The sequence below is a fragment of the Nomascus leucogenys genome, chromosome 22a (assembly GCF_006542625.1).
Source record: "Nomascus leucogenys isolate Asia chromosome 22a, Asia_NLE_v1, whole genome shotgun sequence".
Lineage (NCBI taxonomy): Eukaryota > Metazoa > Chordata > Mammalia > Primates > Hylobatidae > Nomascus > Nomascus leucogenys.
In genome coordinates, this window is record NC_044402.1 from 40,685,435 (window position 1) to 40,704,465 (window position 19,031).

General features: G+C 47.9%; 1 protein-coding gene across 1 annotated transcript; it reads right to left on the bottom strand.

Annotated features, from left to right (window-relative positions):
• Positions 1-3,325: 3,325 nt before the first annotated feature.
• Positions 3,326-17,417, bottom strand: ABHD4 (abhydrolase domain containing 4). Its single transcript, XM_003260569.3, has 7 exons — positions 17,331-17,417; positions 13,887-13,975; positions 11,903-12,275; positions 11,586-11,740; positions 9,132-9,243; positions 5,749-5,935; positions 3,326-4,821 (listed from the first exon to the last, which is right to left on the bottom strand). Exons 1-7 carry the CDS (start codon positions 17,351-17,353, stop codon positions 4,732-4,734), a joined length of 1,029 nt encoding a protein of 342 aa, XP_003260617.1. The 5' UTR covers positions 17,354-17,417; the 3' UTR covers positions 3,326-4,731.
• Positions 17,418-19,031: the final 1,614 nt, after the last annotated feature.

Consider the following 19,031-nt stretch of genomic DNA (forward strand, 5'->3'; position numbering starts at 1 on the left):
ACGACAAACATCTTTCTAGCGTAACACTGCTGAACTTATACTATGAAAAACAGTCAATATTATTATTATTATTGTTATTATTATTATTTTGAGACAGAGTCTTGCTCTGTCGCCCAGGCTGGAGTGCAATGGTGTGATCTTGGCTCACTGCAGCCTCGGCATCCCGGGTTCAAGTGATTCTCCTGCCTCAGCCTCCCTAGTAGCTGGGATTACAGGTGCCTGCCACCACACCCAGCTAATTTTTGTGTTTTTAGTAGTGATGGGGTTTCACCATGTTGGCTAGGCTGGTCTTGAACTCCTGACTTAGCGACCTGCCCACCTCGGCCTCCAAAAGTGTTGGGATTACAGGCATGAGCCACCGTGCCTAGCAAAAAACAGTCAATATTATAACAGCAAGAGAGGAGATGGTTTATCTTGAGCTATTTCACCAGGATAGGGTTGACCCCCAGAATCTCAAGTGTCTTTCTTGCTTCTGCAAGATAGACCAGGACCCTGAGGAAGGACAGAAAAGAAGGGAGACTGAGAGAAAGGACCCTCCAGACCTCATCTGAGGACTCTGTATGAATTGAAAAGTCACAAAATGAGAAAAAATGTTGTGCACCATTCATTGGACATTGTGTTTATCAGTTAAGAGTAGGAGTCTTAGGCTGGGCGCGGTGGCTCACGTCTGTAATCCTAGCACTTTGGGAGGCCAAGGTGGGTGGATCGCCTGAGGTCAGGAGTTCGAGACCAGCCTGACCAATATGGTGAAACCCCGTCTCTACTAAAAATACAAAAATTAGCCGGGCATGGTGGTGTGTGCCTGTGGTCCCAGCTACTCAGAAGGCTGAGGCAGGAGAATTGCTTGAACCTGGGAGGCAGAGGTTGCAGTGAGCCGAGACTGCACCATTGCACTCCAGCCTGGGCAACAGAGTGAAAAAAAAAAAAGATTAGGAGTCTTTTCTCTCTGGCCATGAACTGTACCTCAGGGTCATGGATCAGAATGGAAAGAGGTACTCATCAAGATTTCACCACCCTTTTGGAAATGAAACCAGACTACATTTTTAGCACACATACTTTGGTGTCTATACCGAGGAGGAAGTTAAATTTAGCACATTTGCTGCTAGTCACTGAACACTGCAGTACCTCCTGGGTCTTAAGTTGAGTCACAGTCCTTAGTGTCTCTCTGTGGAATCTCTCCTTTTAAACTGCTAGGCATTTGAGGAGCCTGGATTTATGGTTTGAACTGTCACCATAAATCCTTAGTGCCCACCCAGAAACTGTGCTGACTGGGTAGAATGTTCGTAGTAATTTCTTAGTCCCACCTAGTGGAATGTTAGGAATGTTCCTGTCAGATGGGGTGTGTGTCTGCGTGCTGGCTTGTGTCCATGCGTGCAGACCATGTAGTATAAACAGGGGACTCTGGGTGACCTTTCTCAGACTCTTCTTGCATCTGCTCCTGAATAATGTGTTTGCTTCGTGTTGAGCTGGAGAAAGCAGATCAGCAGGTTGTGCTGCCTCCAAAAAAAAGGTGATTCTGGAGCAAGCAGAATGAACTCTCAGGGACACAGGCCCTACTCTACCCAGCCTTCTGGGTCAAATGTCAGAGACAGAGTCCCTTATACCAGTTCCTGCAGATACAGGGCACCAGAATCTCCTAGGAATGTGTTTAAATGCAGATTTCATGGTCGGACTCCATTCAGGTTAACCAAATCAAACTCTGGGGAATACAGTTCAGGAATCTATATTAAAAAAAAATAACCCCAGGTTGTTTTGTTATGTGACTCGGTTGGTAACCACTGCCTCACTTGGCCCATTCTTCAAGAGGGTGGTAGGGTCATGCAGTGTTGATATTAAGTCTTTTAGATTTTACCTCCTAAGCATCTTTTGCATTTTTCCCCTCTCTGTGTCCATTAGCCCCTAGCCAAGTCCAAACTACCAGCAACTCTGGCCTGGACCAGTGCAGCAGCCTCAAAGTTCTCATCCCCCTCTTATCTGAACTCCACAGAGCAGCCAGAATGGCTGTTTCAATCTCAGGCTGATTTTCTCACACTCCCTACCCCATCCTGACCCTCATTCATTTCCTTCCATTGCTTTTTAGAATGAACACAACATTCTTCATGGGGCCAGAGGATCTGCTGAGCTGGTCCCTACTGATCTCACCAGACTTCTCTCCCAGCCACCTGCCTGTGCAGTCGCCCCTCTCTCCAGACATTCCTTCCCCTTTCCCTGGTCCTGCCTTCAGGCACAGCTGCCATCACTTCTGCAGGAGGTTTTCTCAATTCTCACGGGTAGCACTTTAGCGATTTTACATTGATTTACATAACATTTTGACTAGGTGCATCTCTCTAAGTGAACTGGAATTTCTCACAAAGGCAGACACTATCTGTTTCTTCACTATTGTAGCCCTAGTGGTTGGCATGTAGTAAGCTCTAAATACCTGCCTTCTCCTCCCTGTAACAATCCTCAGAGAAGACACAGGGTCCTGAGATGGGTCAGAACTTCGTAATTATATTCAGGAGGAGTTCTGTCTATTCATTCATCATGACATTGCAGTATCATGTACTTTTTTTTAAATTTATTTTTAATACATTTTCAATCGGCCTATGCACATGGAATATGCGCCATTTAGAACCGTGGAATTCTGGGCCCAGCTGGACTCACCCAGCACAGAGCAAGCACTGTTAGCAATGTTTTGAACACTTTTTTGAATACTTGGTATATCTCACTTCCTGTGGCTTAATGAAAACAAACATTTATTGAACATGAACTATGTGCTAGATGTGCCCTTTGTCTTTATGTTGCTTATGGTCTGGGGAGGAGAGACATTAAACAAGTAACCACAAGTTTATAAGTAAGTTTTACACAAGGGGCAGATGATATGCCACAGAGATGCAGAACAGAGGGGTCCGAGTCTAGTTTAGGGAATCAGGGGAAGGCGTCTCTGCATAAGGAATATTTGAGCTGAGATCCAGAGGATGAGAGGAAGTTAGAGCAGGATGCAGGGAGCAGTACATGTGTGGGCTTCCCTTGAACTTAGGAAGAAAGGGTGTTTAATGGGCAGCAGGAAGTACTAAGCTCCACCTCTCTACTGTGAACTGGGGCTTGCCCCATCCACACTGTGGATCTCGACTCCTCATTTGTCATGAGTGGTTGGCTGAGAGGGCCTGTGCTGACCCGGACTCTGGGCTGGGTCTAGCGGGCAAATGCCACACTAAAAGGAGAAGCAGTCATGGGTAGGCAGGCAACCCTCAGGACTCCCTTCTCTCAGGCATCGCACAGGCTGTTGCGAATTCAGCACCACCAGCGCTCTTGTCAGAGCAATTTTAAACATCATCCCCACCGGTAATTTTTACTCATTTCTTTATTAATATAGAAAAGGAGCCCAGGGCAGCTGGACCAGTAGTACAAAGCACCAGGAGTTAATACCATTCTGGTGAAAGGGTTGGTTTTACAAAAGTGAAGGAGCAGGCAGGAGCCACCAGGTTCTGAGGCCAGGCCCAGCCTACTGCCCAGAACCCCTGAAACGGCTCCCTGGGAGAGAGCTGACAGATGGGTCAGGAGTGGATTGAGCTGGAAACCATGGGGACAGATGGCAGAGATAGAGGGGTCATGCAGTGGGAACCACCCAGTGGCTGATAAGGACAGGGAACTGGCGGCTGGAGGCTCCCCACTGGGCCATGGGCAGGGGCTTGCAGATGGCCTCAGCTCTGGGGGCAGGTAGAGAAACTGCAGAGACTGATGGGCATGGAGAACCCAGACATGGCTCGGGGGCTGAAGGGCCTTTCCACCCTCTCTTCACCAGGAGCCACCTTTGCTCTATACTACATGTGGGGCATCAGGGCCCAAGGCACAGGGGAGGCTCAGAGGCCTCCAGTTGGGAGGAAGATGGGGCAAAGAAGGAAGCACTTGAGCGTCCCTAGCTTAGGCAGCCAGGGATGAGACACAGGCAGGACAACAGCACCCCCGCATAGTGGGGCTAGAATGTGGGGCAGGGACGGGCTTATCCTTGGCCAGTGACTAGGACCAGCCCCATGGCAATGGTGCCTGTCTCCAGCCTTAGCAAATCAAGTGTGCAACAAGCACAGGGTGTCGGCAGACCTGGGCTCTAGCCTTACAAGCTCTGCCAGAACTTGAATCACACAGAGCTGTATCACCATGGTCCAGCCATGTCCTGCCTTGGCCTGTTTCCTCCTCTGTCAATGAGGGCTTTGAATAAGACCTTCTAGGTCATGAAAAGGACTCTGCAGGTGAAGGGAACTCCAGGACCTGCTCTTGGCAGTTAACCAGACCCTGGATGGAACTGGTATGGGATGGGGTGAAGTGGGGGATGGAGGAGGAAGGTGTTCTTGCATGGAACCTATCCCCACAAACACTGCAGAGCGAGGAAAGGCCACTGGAAACCCTTCTTTGCCCAGAGGAAGAAAGGCCGCAGAGAGAGTGATTGTGGCTTGGTGCAATCTCTTCACATCCGCCACCATCTGGGTAACACTTGGCAAGGAGTGGATGGGGGGCATTGTGCAACCCTTTATGTTCTTCCCTGGGGGTGGCACTCAAGGCCTCCTGTGGCCTTCAGCCTTCAGTGTGGGGTCAAGAGTGTTCTTTTCACTGTCGTCCTGTTCTGGGAAGAGCACAAGACTCTGCCTGGCTGGCACATGTTAGTTGGTGAGGAAAGGACAGAGTGGGTGAGTAAGCAGACAGGGAGGCAAGAGTGACTCTCTGGCTTTCTCCTCTTCCTCTTCAGAGAGCGGCTCAATCAACTGAGTCACAGATCTCCTCCACCACAGCATTGAAGATGTGTGGCTGGTCAGCATAGACATGGTGAGAGGCACCCTTAATCTCCTGTGGAGAGAGGACCCGCAGGGGCGGGATGGCCCTTTATTCCTGGTGCTATTTCTTTTCCCCTTAGACTTGCTTGCCTGCCACCCATGAGCTCTTATCGGAAATAATGCTCCATCTTTCTCGCTTGGATCTTGGTATTTTCCTTTGACAGCCAATGCTTTCCCATTCTACTTATTTGATGAACATTCACTATGTCTTTCCTTCCATGTTAGCCCCACCATTGATCTGCTCATTTAATCCAAAGGTCCAGTAAATCTGGGCCCATGGTTAGCACCCAGCCTCATTAAGCATACTCATTGGCACATGGCGGAGAGGGGTAAGAAAAAAGGGGAGGAGGTGTGGTGGGGAGGCTTCATGGCAGCCTCTACTATTCACTCTACTGCCCATGGCTCTGGTTTTGGGGTAGGAACTACATGGGGGCTGGAGCCAGCAGGTACCTGGCTGCTAGACAACAACCAGCCTTTTAGCTGAACTGGGCTAAAAGTAGGAAGCCCCTAATGAAGATATTACAAAACCAGCACTTTGGGAGGCCAAGGCAGGCGGATCACCTGAGGTCGGGAGTTCGAGACCAGCCTGACCAACATGGAGAAACCTCGTCTCTACTAAAAATACAAAATTAGCTGGGCGTGGTGGTGCATGCCTATAATCCCAGCTACTCGGGAGGCTGAGGCAGGAGAATTGCTTGAACCCGGGAGGCGGAGGTTGCAGTGAGCCGAGATTGCACCATTGCACTCCAGCCTGGGCAACAAAAGCGAGACTCCATCTCAAAAAAAAAAAAGATATTACAAAGAGAGTTTCCAAACTTCTCAAATCTACTGCTCTCAGTCTGTCCATTCCTCTTTCTCCTTGATCACCCTTCTCTACCCCAAGGCTGAGAGCTGATTGACTCTCAGTCATCATTTCCACTCCTTGGGTGGTGCAACATACCATGTCTCGGACATAGGAATCTGGCCGCTGCATCTTCACCTTTTTTCCTGTGCTGGTATCTATCCAGGTGTCAGACCCATAGATCATGGTGATGGGCACATCTTTTCGAATCAAGTGAATTCGCTCCAGCATAGGGCGCCGGGCCCAGCCAAAGGACTCCATCATGGCTTTGAATGCTGTCTCACCACTGTCAAAAGCAAAACAGCAATAAACTTCACAGCAGAATATGTCAACTTGTTGGTCTCTTCAGGGACTGAGGCAGAATCTTAGTCATGTTTGTATTCCTGTCAAAGCCCCACATTGGGCTCATTAAATATTGGTAAGATTAGGGGATGACCAAAATTCCAGAGGCCTCCCATCACAGAAGAGTTTGGAGGAACACTTGTGAAAAACCCCACGGCAGTACGAACTGTCCAAGAATCTGAGAATGAAATGGGTTATTATTGACTCAACAAATATTCTCTGTCATGCCCTGGACTGGGAAAGGGGACATATGAACAAGAAAGGCAGGGTGCTGTCCCTCCTGGAGCTCACACACTTTCAGCTCATGTGTCAGGGAGGTAGGCATTAAGTAACTAATCATATGATTAATTGTTATTTAAAATTTCTTGGGCTGGGCACGGTGGCTCACACCTGTGAGCCCAGCACTCTGGGAGGCCGAGGTGGGTGGATCATTTGAGGTCAGGGGTTTAAGACCAGCCTGGCCAACATGGTGAGACCCTGTCTCTACTAAAAGTACAAAAATTAGTGGGGTGTGATGGCGTGCTTCTGTAATCCCAGCTACTCAAGAGCTGAGGCAGGAGAATTGCTTGAGCCTGGGAGACAGAAGTTGCAGTGAGCCAAGATCACGCCACTACACTCTAGCCTGGGCGACAGAGTGAGACTCTGTCTCAAACAAACAAACAAACAACCAGGCACGGAGGCTCATGCCTATAATCCCAGCACTTTGGGAGGCCGAGGTGGGCAGATCACCTGAGGTCGGGAGTTCGAGACCAGCCTGGCCAACATGGTGAAACCCATCTCTACTAAAAATACAAAATTAGCCAGGCATGGTGGCGCATGCCAGCAATCCCAGCTACTTGGGATGCTGGGGCAGAAGAATCGCCTGAACCCAGGAGGCAGAGGTTGCAGTGAGCCGAGATCGTGCCATTGCACTCCGGCCTGGGCAATGAGCAAAACTCCATCTCAAAAAACAAACAAACAAACAAACAAACAAAAAACAACAACTTAAAATTTCCCAAGAATGATGAAAAGGTGGTTGAGTGCTATGAAAACACACACTGGGGATTTAGCCTGTTGGGGGTCTAGAGACATGATCAGAAGTTCATCTGAGGTGAACGCTTAAAAGTGAGTACTATAGTAGTAAAAAGGGCTTCCTGAGAAGACTCTGGAATTAAAAATCAGTCTTCCAAGGGTTGGGGGAGCAGCAGTTTCTGTTAAGCAAGAAACAACAAATGACAATGTAATCTATTTCACTTTCCGGTCATTTGCTCAGGTAGAATGAATTGAGGCCGTATCATGAGGTGTCCACAAGGCTGGGGCAGAGCCAGCTTTCTGGGCTGATCTGCAGCTTCTGCTAGAGATAGGGCAGGCTGGGGACACTGCTGCCTCCTAGGCTTGGCCTGTTTAGTACCATCAGATCTCCATTCTCTTTTACATGTACAGATGAATGGGAACCTGAGTTCTGCCAGGCCATCAGAAATAGATAATTTTTCCTTAAGATACTGCAGCATGGCAGAAAAAGCATGGAATTTGGCGTCAAATGAATTCAAATCCTCAGCTGTGTTTTCTCAGCAAGTCATGTAACCAGAATATACTTGAATTTCCTCATCTATAAATGTAGAGTATTATACCTACTTCACTAGGACATCATTAGGAAAATAAAAATATATACAAAGCCCCTAAGTTTAGGTGAGGTGAAGTAGATACCCTCAAACATGTTGGTCAAATTTCATGTTTTCCCAGGAAATGATAAGAGTTACCAAGAGCTTGTCAGGATTACAAAGTCAAAAAACACAGGGAGTTAGAAAATTGAGTGATGGTGTTTGGGGGTGAGGGAGCTGGTTGTCGCTGATGTCACCTGTGCTTCCTCTGGGACGCGAATGAATTATAAACTTACATACTCTGTGGCTTAGGTTGGGAGGACATTGTACAGAACTAGGTCTGGGATGGGGAAAGTTCTGGGGAAAGGGCTAGGGCTGGGCCTGTGGGGCTTCAGGTGGGTATGAGATGGGCACTGAGCCCATGGGGGCTGAGAGAAGGGCCAAGGGCAGGAAGACAGGGGAACCTGATTTGACTGCTGAGCTGGGAGTTTCTATACTATTGTTTGATCAGGGTTCTTCAATTAGCTAAGCTCATGTGGAATGCTGGACAGACAGCTCATACACTGCCCAACAGCTGTCGGGGTTGGAGGTTAATGTTCAGACAGTATTGCTGGAATGCAGATCTCTGCCTTTCTCATGGCTTTGGGCTCCCAATAAGTGACTTGGACAGCCCTAGAAAGGAGTAGGGCAGTAAGCTTGCCTTTGCTGAGATACCTCCCAGCAGCTTGGGGTGTCACCAACATGGCCTCGTGGTATCAGCCAGTCACAGGGCACTTCCACATAGGAGGATCACCTCCCTGACTGCCTTGCCATCCACGTTGCCCAAACTGCAGGTAGGTAGGCTTGTGGGGCCTGCTGTGTAAATAAGCAGCCCCAGATAGGAACTTTTCAAAGTTCTCGAGACACCCCCAAATCTCCCAAAGATGCAAATAAATTTCTGTCTCAATGATAAGGCATTTCAAATGCACATAATTAAATTTTAAAACGCATGCTCTTTCATTGAGAAATTCTATTTGTAGTAATGTGTTCAACAGATACAGTCACATGTGTGTACAAAGGAATATGTACATGGAGGCCCTCTGAAGAAATGGCACATGTGCTATTTTAGACTGGAAATAATAAGGAAATGTAGGGACTACAGGCCCAGGACAGGAGAAGACTTCCTTTCCTTTTGAAAAAATATCATGTTTTTGCTAATTATTTTTGACCTAAAAAAAGAAAAAAAATACCATGTTTGTATCACTTTTTCAGTTAAAAAAATCTTTTAAAATATTAATATTTTCCAGACTCTTGCTCATCAGGCCAATTGCATACCTGTAGGGAACAGGGAGGGCCTTCCTCTAGAGATGGGCAGCATGTTTAATTAATCTATTATCTTCTGTATTCCTTTGTGTCTATCCCTGGGGAACTCTCTGGAAATGATCAGGCTTGCTAGTGCCTGTGTTTCCCTAACTGAGTCAGAGCTTTGTTGAAGAAGAAATAAAGCCCAGAACTCTAGCAGCTAAGAGTTTTATCTCCTAACAACTGTCTGCCCCAAGCTGGCCGGGGAGCGGCCCTCACCTGGGATTCTGTGCGTTGCAGTGGTAGATATACTCTGATATGGTATCATCTTCGAAGAAGTCTGCAAACTTGCGTTTGAAGTCTGGCCGGAATCGCTGCACCAGGCCAGGCCCTGGGAGGGGATAGAAAAACACAGAGAGGCCAGTTTGGGAGGTGGGGCAGGGAAGACTCCTGCCTGTGTATGTTTTAAGAACTTTAACCAAATCTTATTTCTCCTAAGGGTTTGTTTGCTTTATTCATTTAACACTACAGCAGCAGAAAGAGTGCAGGAATCTAATGGGAAGGTCCAGGTGACTTCAAATCACAAAGTCAGCTCATTACCAAAGAATTTAGAGACAGTCTAACAACACTGAGGAGCCAGGTTATTTTCAGCTGAATGAAGCCCCGAGATCTTTCCCTGCAAGAATCACAAGCCTTCCCCATTGGAATCCGTGGCTGAGATGCTCTTCTCTTACAGCCTGAGCTATGTTCTCTTTCTCCCAGACACCCTTATGGCCTTTTAATCTTCTGATGGTAGCGGATGGAACTAGACCACCTCCCGAGAGTGCTCTCATTTTCAGGCCTGTATTAGCATATGTGGAGAGGTGAACTAAACACAATCGTGTCTCAGACTCAGGGCACTGTTTTACAACAATCTGTTTGTTTCACCTCATTATGGTATACATACATGCAACAACAGACTGTAAAAATGAGATCTACTGATCAACTTCTGATCCCTGATCTCTCTCTTTCTCTCTGGTCTTCTCTGTTTATGAGAAGCAAGAGGAAGGTAAGAAGGGGCTGGGTTGGGGGTCCCATGAGGATCTGCATGGGCCTGGCCCTCCCTCCTGCACAGTCCTTCATGGCTGCTGGCCAACTTCCCCAACCATGATAGCTCTGATGCTCCTGCATGAGCCTGGCCAGAGGTGAGAAGAGGGGAGAGTAGCTTGAGCAGACCTTCTTTTTGGCAAAGGACTATAGACTCTGTTGGAGACCACGGTGCTGGGAGCCTCTGCCCACTTACTCTCCTTTGGCACCCATGTCTTGGTACCCTTCCTCTCTCTCAGAACTCCTAAACTCCTATCTCCTAATCAAATGCTTTTTTTTCTTTATCTGGAATCATTCTGTTTTTCTTGAAGGACCTAGAGAGATAACTCTTACTTAGCCATCAGCAATTAACTCATAATGATTGGCTATTGAATATTACTATGTAAGCACAACCATCAGTACAAGACAGGCATCACCAATCTTTTCCATAAAGGAATCTGCTTTTCACTTCATCAGAGTGAAAAGCTCCTCAGCGGAGAAGGGTGCTGGCAGTGTGAGGTCAGAAGGCTGGAGATATTGATACTATTCATTATGGCTAGCTCCCCATGGTCCTCTACCTCCTTTTCTCCCTTTTACCCACAGAATTTGCTGACAGCTACCAAGTGCTAGGTGACACAGAGCAGGCGAAGATGTGGTGCTTGCCTGGACAAGTGCATGGTTCAGAGGGGCTTGCCTGCCACTGTGGGTTCTGTTGGAGGCTTTGGTTCTGACCTCTCCCTGCTGCAGGTGTTGGGTGAACAACAGGGATGGGATCCAGTGGTTACCGGGCATGAATCACCAGCAGGTTTTCATAAAATTTCACACACATTGGGTGTGGTGGCTCATGCCTGTAATCCCAGCACTTTGGGAGGCTGATGTGGATGGATCACTAGAGGCCAGGAGTTCAAGACCAGCCTAGCCAACATGGTGAAACCCTGTCTCTACTAAAAATACAAAAATTAGCCAGGTGTGGTGGGGTACACCTGTAGTCCCAGATACTCAGGAGGCTCAGGCAGGGGAATGGCTTGAACCCGGGAGGCGGAGGTTGCAGTGAGTTGAGAACACACCACTGCACATCAGCCTGGGAGACAGAGTGAGACTCTGGTAGCTATTCTGCTCCACCTGTTCCTGGCAAAGGAAAAGCTTTTCCCATGCTGATGAAGGGAAAAAATACAAAAAACAAAAAACAGGCCAGGCGTGGTGGCTCATGCCTGTAATCCCAGCACTTTGGGAGGCCGAGGTGGGCGGATCACGAGGTCAGATCGAGACCAGCCTGGTTAACACAATGAAACCCCATCTCTACTAAAAATACAACAAATTAGCCGAGCATGGTGGCGGGTGCCTGTAGTCCCAGCTACTCCGGAGGCTGAGGCAGGAGAATGGCATGAACCCAGGAGGCGGAGCTTGCAGTGAGCCGAGATCGCACCACTGCGCTCCAGCCTGGGTGACAGAGTGAGACTCTGTCTCAAAAAAAACAAAACAAAGCAAACAAAACAAAACAAAACCAAAAACCTTCTCAAACCTTGAACAAAGTGATCTGGTTCAGATTAACAGCTTTAAATAACAAAGCTAGGCCCATTTCTACTTTTTAGGAATAAGTGGGAAAGACACTATGGGCCTTCTAGGACGTTATAGCCTTCCTTTAAGGAGATACTACAGGCTACTCACCCCAGGGCCCAGCTACTCGAAGAACAGCCAATGGATTGGAACGTCCTAGGAGAGATGCCACGGCTTTGACCCAGGTTGGGGGTGCACGGATCTCACTGGGGTTAGTTGGTCGGAGGGGAAAGCCCCATGGGTCCACCAGGATGAGGTGTTTAACTCTATGTTAAAGGCGGAAAGAGGAGAAGACACATTATATTCTCTGGTAGTTGCCATAGCCCCTTAAATCGCCTGGGAATGAGAGAACTTTGGAAATGAATACTGGAAAGTTCCCAGTAAGGCCAGGAATTAGGTCACGAGGGTTGGAGGCATCTCCTTATTACCTATCAGGGTACTTGATTGAGTAAGAAGTGGCCAGGAATCCTCCCAAACTGTGCCCCAGGAGGATCATGCTGGGGATCCCCATGGTCTCCCGCCATGTCTCTATCGATGTCACAAACTCATCCTCAGCCCCCTCTGGGTCCCTTGGGAATGCTGGCCTTGAGCTTCGCCCGAAGCCAAGCAGATCGAAGGTGTGCAGTGTGCGGCGGGCACTCAGTGAGTCCATGTTGAGGATCCAGAGGCCCACGCCGCCCCCAAAACCATGCACCATCACCAGGGGTGTGCGGTCCTTTTGCTCGGGGCTCACAGTCACCGTCCAGATCTTATTCTGGTTTGGGAGGGATACATATCTGGCCAGGAACTTATTCTGGAGACCTGGGGAGGAAAGAATCCCATGGTAAGTCAACAAGTGTTTCCTGATGGCATCATCATTTTGCCTGGACTACCATTCTTCACATTCTCTCCATTCCCCAACTTCCCTCAGCTCCTTCCTCTCACGACCCTCTGACCACTGAAAACAACTCTCTCCTTAACCAAACTTTAGGCAAGCCCTTCTGAGCCCTCTTCTTGACTAGGCTTTGACCTTGGCCCCTGGCCTGTCTTCCAAATGTCTAGCTCAGTCTTAGCAAGAATCCTGCTAAGTCAGGATGAGTAAGCCATACTACGTCAGTTAGTAAGAATTCCTTCATACCTGATCAAGTTCCTCATCCCTCACCTTTGACCTTCCTTCAGCAATGATCCTGTTAAACTGGTTTGAAAAGAACTCCCTTTATCTTTGATATCTCCTCAGTAATTTTCTATCCACTGACGCCCCTCACCCTGCTGCTTGGTTATAAATCCCCACTAGTCCTTACTGTATTCAAGAGTTGAGCCTGATCTCTCTCCCCTATTGCAAGAGTCTTGAATGATCTTTACCAATTTAATCTGTCAGAATCACTTTTTCTTTAACACTACACACTCTAAAGAATTCAACCCCAATCACATTTACAGACCATGTAGTCTGTACATAATAAGCAGGACCGTCTTATCCCTTGAAACAGTGTGCCCAGCTCCCTTTAGGCCCAGGTGGCAGTGACACCACCAACCCCACAGAGCTCTTGCATCCATTGATCTTGAACCTGTGTGTGCTTGGGGCTTGATGGGTGGACAGAACTGTGGTCCAGCCAGTTGGAGGGAGTGATGAGTGCGGACTGAGCCTCGGGTGAGAGACTGAGGTGCGGCAGTGCTTGTTCTGCTGGTGTGACAGCAGTCTCCCGGGAAGAGCTGCCTGGGTGAAGCAGCCTGGATCCTGAACAGAGGCCTGAGAGCTCTGGCTGCTGTTTGTCTGTACTTACTCGGGCCCAGAAGAGAAAGGGTAGCTATGGCTGGGGCAGTAGGGGTGTGGTGAAGATCATATGGGAAATATGGGAAGAAGTGGCTTAAGGGGCTTGTTTGAGCGAGTGGCTGCTGCTGCTAGTGGGATGCCCTGCTGCAATATAACAGTGCCGACGACAGCTGGTCTGCAAATCACAAACTGCTGTGGTAACCAGATAGATGGGGGGCCAAAACCAGGTAGAACGCAGGAATAGTAATATCAGAGAGAATGTAAGATTGCTGGCCGAGGGTCTGCAGGTGGTAAATCTAAGAAGTACTTGTGTGGTGAGAAGAGAGAAGGAGACAGGGAAGAGAGAAATGGGGGAGAAGGAAGGAGGAAGGGGAGAATGTACGTGTTTGTGTGTTAGCCGGCACTGGCATAGGGGTTGAGGTGAAGTTGCAGGAAGTGGCAGGAACTACCCACATGGCTAGGGAGATGGTGAGGAAGCACTATCATCGGATATGGTGCCGTCTGTATGCACCTCTTCCCTCACACAACTGACATCCTTTCCTCCCACCCTGTACACACTGTTAATTAGGAATCAGTGGGCTCAATGTAGCAGGCTCTGGGAAGATCCTGAATCCTTCTTGGGCCCCATGAGGGAGGTGGGACAAGCTGTCCATTCTACTTACACTGGAGGATCCTGGCTTCCACATTCTTCAGCTGAGACATGGAAGTGGGGCGCCACGTGGGCAGCCAGCTACTCAGCCAGCCTTGAGGCCTGGGAGGAGGAGACAGAGACGCTCATTGGCAACATTGGAAAGAAACATTGATGCTCTTAGCCTTGCTGAGAGTTACAAAAGTGTTTTCAGGAAGCAGGGTGTTTCCTAGCCTCAGGAGACCTGCCCCCCATGGCAGGCAGCAGTTCCCTAGAGGCCTGATAAGACTGTTTCTTTTTGGTAAATGGGTATTAACAACATGCCCCTTGTTTCAATAGATATTCAGAACATCCTGTATATAATACTTTAGGGTTTACAAAGCCCTGTCACATTTATTATCTCACTTCAGCTTTCTAATTTCTCTGTTACTGATTATCATAATTTATGTTCAAGGAGATTAAAGGGAGAGGCATCTTTTAACTAATGTTTCAGTTATCCTTTGCTGTCCCCAGTACTAGCTGTTCCTTAACAGTAGGACAAATTCCCATGCCATCTGCCCTACTGGCAGGGCACTGGTTGGTGTTTATGTGTGCCCTCTTCCAAGCCCCTACAAGTGTGGAATACTGTGTTATGCCCAACTGATCTCTCAGGTAATCAATCAGTCCAACCCATGGAGATGGGGCAGGCAGGGAGGAGGAGGTGAGAGACCTGGATTCAAGTTCTGTTATGGTTCACTGACAGGACACAGGTTCCCTCTGGTCTTGTTTTCTAGATTGTAAAATGAGTAGAAAGCTCACCTATGTCCTCACCTCCCATGACATGCAGTAAAACAGATAACTCATCCTGTTTTCTCCTTCACACCCAGGGACCTTATGTCGTTGCAAAGTAGAGGTTAAAAGCACCAGCTTTGGAATTACACATACACATACACATACACATACACATACACATACACACACACACACACACACACACACACACCTGCTGGACCTGAATCATAGTGTTATCATTGATGTGCAGAATGGTTTTGGCCCATTAAATAACCTGTCTTTGAGCATCTGTATATGTAAGGACACTTGTAAGATGCCCAGTACAAATGAGATGCTCAATGACTGACAGTTTGTATTATTCCTTGTTAACCCCATATGATATTTCTCTTTTCTTGAACTCTGCCTGAGTTACAGGACTGATATCTACAGCTATAGGAAGGGCCTGTGAAACTGGTGTATTCAAGGTAGGGCACTATAAGGGGGAGTGAGGGGAACTATTACCAAATCCCCTTGGCACACACTGGGCATCCTGATACATCATTTGAAGCACAAAATTTTAGATTAGGATGTTTCCTTAGGAATCATCTAGTCTAGCCTCCGTATTTTACAGATGAGCAAACTGATGTCCAAAGAGGTCATACAAGTTAGAAAAAAAGAACCAGAACTAGAACCCCTTATCTCAAATCCATGTTTCTCTCCCTGAACCTTCCAGCCTCAGCTTTTCAAGGTCATATACAAATATTCACAGAACATAACCACATTTTTATATTTATGTCTGTTTTCTCAAGGGAGGTGTGATCTAAACTCTGAAGGCCAGAGTTCCAATTTTAGCACTGTCACTTACCAGCAATGTGACTATGGGCACATTATTTAGCTTTTCTGTGTCAGAGCTTCCTCATCTTTAAAAGGGAGGTAATAATATCTACCTCATAGGGTTGCTATAAAGATTAAATGTGTTAATGCATTTAAAGCACATAGAATAATGCCTAGCACAAACTCCCAATAAACTATCTTTCCTCCCAGCTAAATCATAAGTTGTCTACATTCCCAGTGTTTTGCAAGTAGCAACTCTCAGTGGATGTTTGAAGTTTGAAAGAAAAACTGGGGTTGCAGCTGGGAGTGATACATCAATGGTTTTAGCCAGATGAGAGTTGTCAATATCAATCGATCTAATCCTAGGGAGACTCAGAACCCTTTTAATATTCTACTGGAATTCCTTGTAGGCTTGAAGCACGGGGACCAAAACCACAGGATTTTGCCAGCCTTAAGAGACAAATTTTCTCTCTAAATCACAGACTGTGACAAGTCAGATCATAACACCTGGATCCCACATTGTCCTGTTACTGTACAAAGCAGAGTTCAGGAGAAACGCTACCCAAGGAACAGCATCATGGACTGCTCAGCAGAGAGTCCTTGGTGGGAGAATTACTTTGCTTTCCTTCTTCACCAAAAATGTTACAAGTAAAGCACTGGAAATGGTGCCTGGCACACTGTATGTGCTCAAAACTATGAGGGAGGTAAGAGCTGGGGTGGGAAATTGAGGCAAGGAGCAGAAAAGACATTCAGCCATGAACTTAACCTGGCTAGGATGGTCTCTGTCAACTTGCTGGGGGTGAAGCACAAGGGGTTCTGTACTGGGAGAGAATCCTGTTCTAGACCTCTGTGATCTTGGGCAAGTCTCCTAATTTCTATGGACACCAGCTTCTTCATTTTTAAAAAGGAGCTGAACTACCTGCATGTCCTCCAGCTCTAATATTCTGTCTCCCTAAGTCCTTTAAAGCATTGCAAATTTCCTCTTGGAAAAGTCATCTTAGAAAGTAAAACGTTCCCCTGGACATTTCTTTCAAGCCCATCAAGCTATTAATTATGGTCATAAAGTTAATTAGTTTCCCGGACTTCCAGTTCTACAGGTCTGAAAAACACGATTACTGGGTCCAGCAAAGGCCCAGTTCTGGTGAAACGAAGGCTCGGCTGGGAGCTGAGTCATTCTTCTCGTAGCAACTTTTTCTTACTCCTATCAGATTGCGAACTGCTAGTCACACCACCTACAGGTGGTATCCCAAACCTGATGCCCTTGAAAGAGTGGTAGCAAATCCCAATAGCTCTAAATCTGAAACCATTGCATTAAAGATGTTGTTATGATTATTAAAAGCATTATCAACTAGGATCACATGCGGCTACGTGTCTCGGTGGGCGACAGCTAAAGAAACGTGCGAGCCCGTTGTTCCACACCCGTTTCAGCGCGGTGGAGACCTCTCCAGTCTCTCCACACCTTCTCTTTGCCGGGCGGAGGGAGGAGGCTCTCTCCATCCCCACGACCGCCGTTCTGGGGCAAGTCGAGACGAGCACGCCTGGCTGCTACCTCCGCACCCGCGTCCCACAAGCTTGCTTTCGGGGATCTCACACATCAACATTAAATCTCTCCAGAGGCCAGAGGAGAATGAGGGGCACTCGCGAGGACTAAGGTAGAAAGCCAGGATCCCCGGGCTGCGGGCGAGCGCTTCTCCCATGGCTTCCCAGGCTCAGCCGCTGCCTCTTCTGGGCAAATGCAAAGCAAGCAACGCACCCACCCCCCGCCCTCCCCGCAGGCCGACCTGGAAAAGGAAGGGCGGGAAGGTGTCTACAACTGTTCCTCAGCCACAGACAGTCCCAGGATCATGGCCCAGAGAGAGAGAGAGAAAGAGAGAAAGGGACAGGATTAACTCACTGCTGCTCCAGATCATCGGCCATAGTAAACAAGCCTTGCCAGGTCCTGGCGAGCCCGCCCAGCGCCTGACGCCAGCACCAGCTGACCCGGGAGGCCGCGGGGAACAAGGGGGCGTGGCCGCGCAGAGGGCAGGGCTCGCGGCGGGCCGGCGGTCGGCGGGTGGGACTCAAACTCTACAACTTGGTTTGAGCTAGTGGGGCCCTTGCTATGTTTTCAATCACTGGCATGTGTGCCGGCAGAGATGTCTCTGACGGTCTCAGAATAGGACAGTAATCCTGGTCACACATTTGGGGGAGTCCTTGCAGGAGCTCCAACAGCCCTCCGTTCTCTCATAACTAAAAAGTGATACAACTACGCCTGCACGCTCGCACCCACTCTTTGGGCTTCCCATTATAACTGTGTCCTCTTGAAATCGACCCTTGTTAATGTTCCTTCTAATAAGAGGCTTAAATGTTTGTGGAGACAACACCATTGGTTGAATGCTCCTACAAAGGGCCTGGATGCCAGATTTCCAAACTAAAATACAGGACACCTAGTTAAATGTAAATTCCAGATTTAAATAAAGCAAATAATTTTTTAGAGTAAGTATGGGCCATGCAGTATTTGGGACATACGTAGGCATCCTGTATTTTCTCTGGCAAACCTAAACCTATGTGACATCTGCCAAAATGGGCATATCTCTGCTCTGGAGTTGACTCTGACCCCAACCTATTTTCCAGGGAAAATATAGCTCAACTCCAGGTCACCCTCAGTTTGGAGGATAACAGTTGAAGGACTCACCAATAAGGCTAGGTCTGCTTTCGGTATGTAAGTGTGGGGACAGAGAGATAAGGCTGGCTTGGCCCAGAGGTCCTGAGCGCACTTCAGTTTGCTCAGCAGAAGAGCTACATCCTGAGGCTGGCCGCTGAATTTGCTTGTACTGGTAAACAGGGCCTGTCCTCCCTGGAACTGTCAGATTTCAGATCATCCCCTTAGTTAAAACCAGACTAGGGGTGGGGCGCAGTGGCTCACACCTGTAATCCCTGCACCTTGGGAGGCCAAGGTGGGTGGATCACTTGCGGTCAGTAGATCGAGACCAGCCTGGCCAACATGGTGAAACCCCATCTCTACTAAAAATACAAAAAATTAGCTGGGTGTGGTAGCAGGCACCTGTAATCCTAGCTACTGGGGAGGCTGTGGCAGGAGAATTGCTTGAACCCAGGAGGCGGAGGTTGCAGTGAGCCAAAATTGTGCCACTGCACTCCAGCCTGGGAGACAGAGTGAGACTCCATCTCGAAAAACAAAAACAAACAAGCAAACAAACAAAAAAAAAAGACTGGGGAGTGGTGGAGGATGGGTGAGAGAATGCTGGTGCACAGGGGTTTATCAAAGCATTTTTCTTTAGCCTTCCTGCAGGACCCAGATGATTCTAAGATTTCTCCTTTGTTGCAACACAGTGTTAAGCTGATCATTATAAAGACTTAACGTTTAGGAGAACCAGCATTTATAGAGTTTAGGGGCTTAGGAATTTGCCAGATGTGGTACAAAGTAGTTCAACTAGCAGAGGACTTGTCTCTTTCATGCAACCTTTTTTTTTTTTGAGACTGATTCTCACTGTTACCTAAGCTGGAATGCAGTGCCATGATCATGGCTCACTGCAGCCTTGAACTCCTGGGCTCAAGGGGTCCTCTTGCCTCAGCCTTCTAAGTAGCTAGGACTACA

Excerpts from the sequence above, each read along its gene's own strand:
- ABHD4 (XM_003260569.3), bottom strand. The coding sequence starts at position 17,353 with ATGGCCGATGATCTGGAGCAGCA. Across the intron at positions 11,741-11,902 it reads TCAATCAAGTACCCTGATAG|AGTTAAACACCTCATCCTGG; the intron begins GTAATAAGGAGA and ends CCTTTAACATAG. Across the intron at positions 5,936-9,131 it reads TGCAACGCACAGAATCCCAG|TGGTGAGACAGCATTCAAAG; the intron begins GTGAGGGCCGCT and ends TGCTTTTGACAG.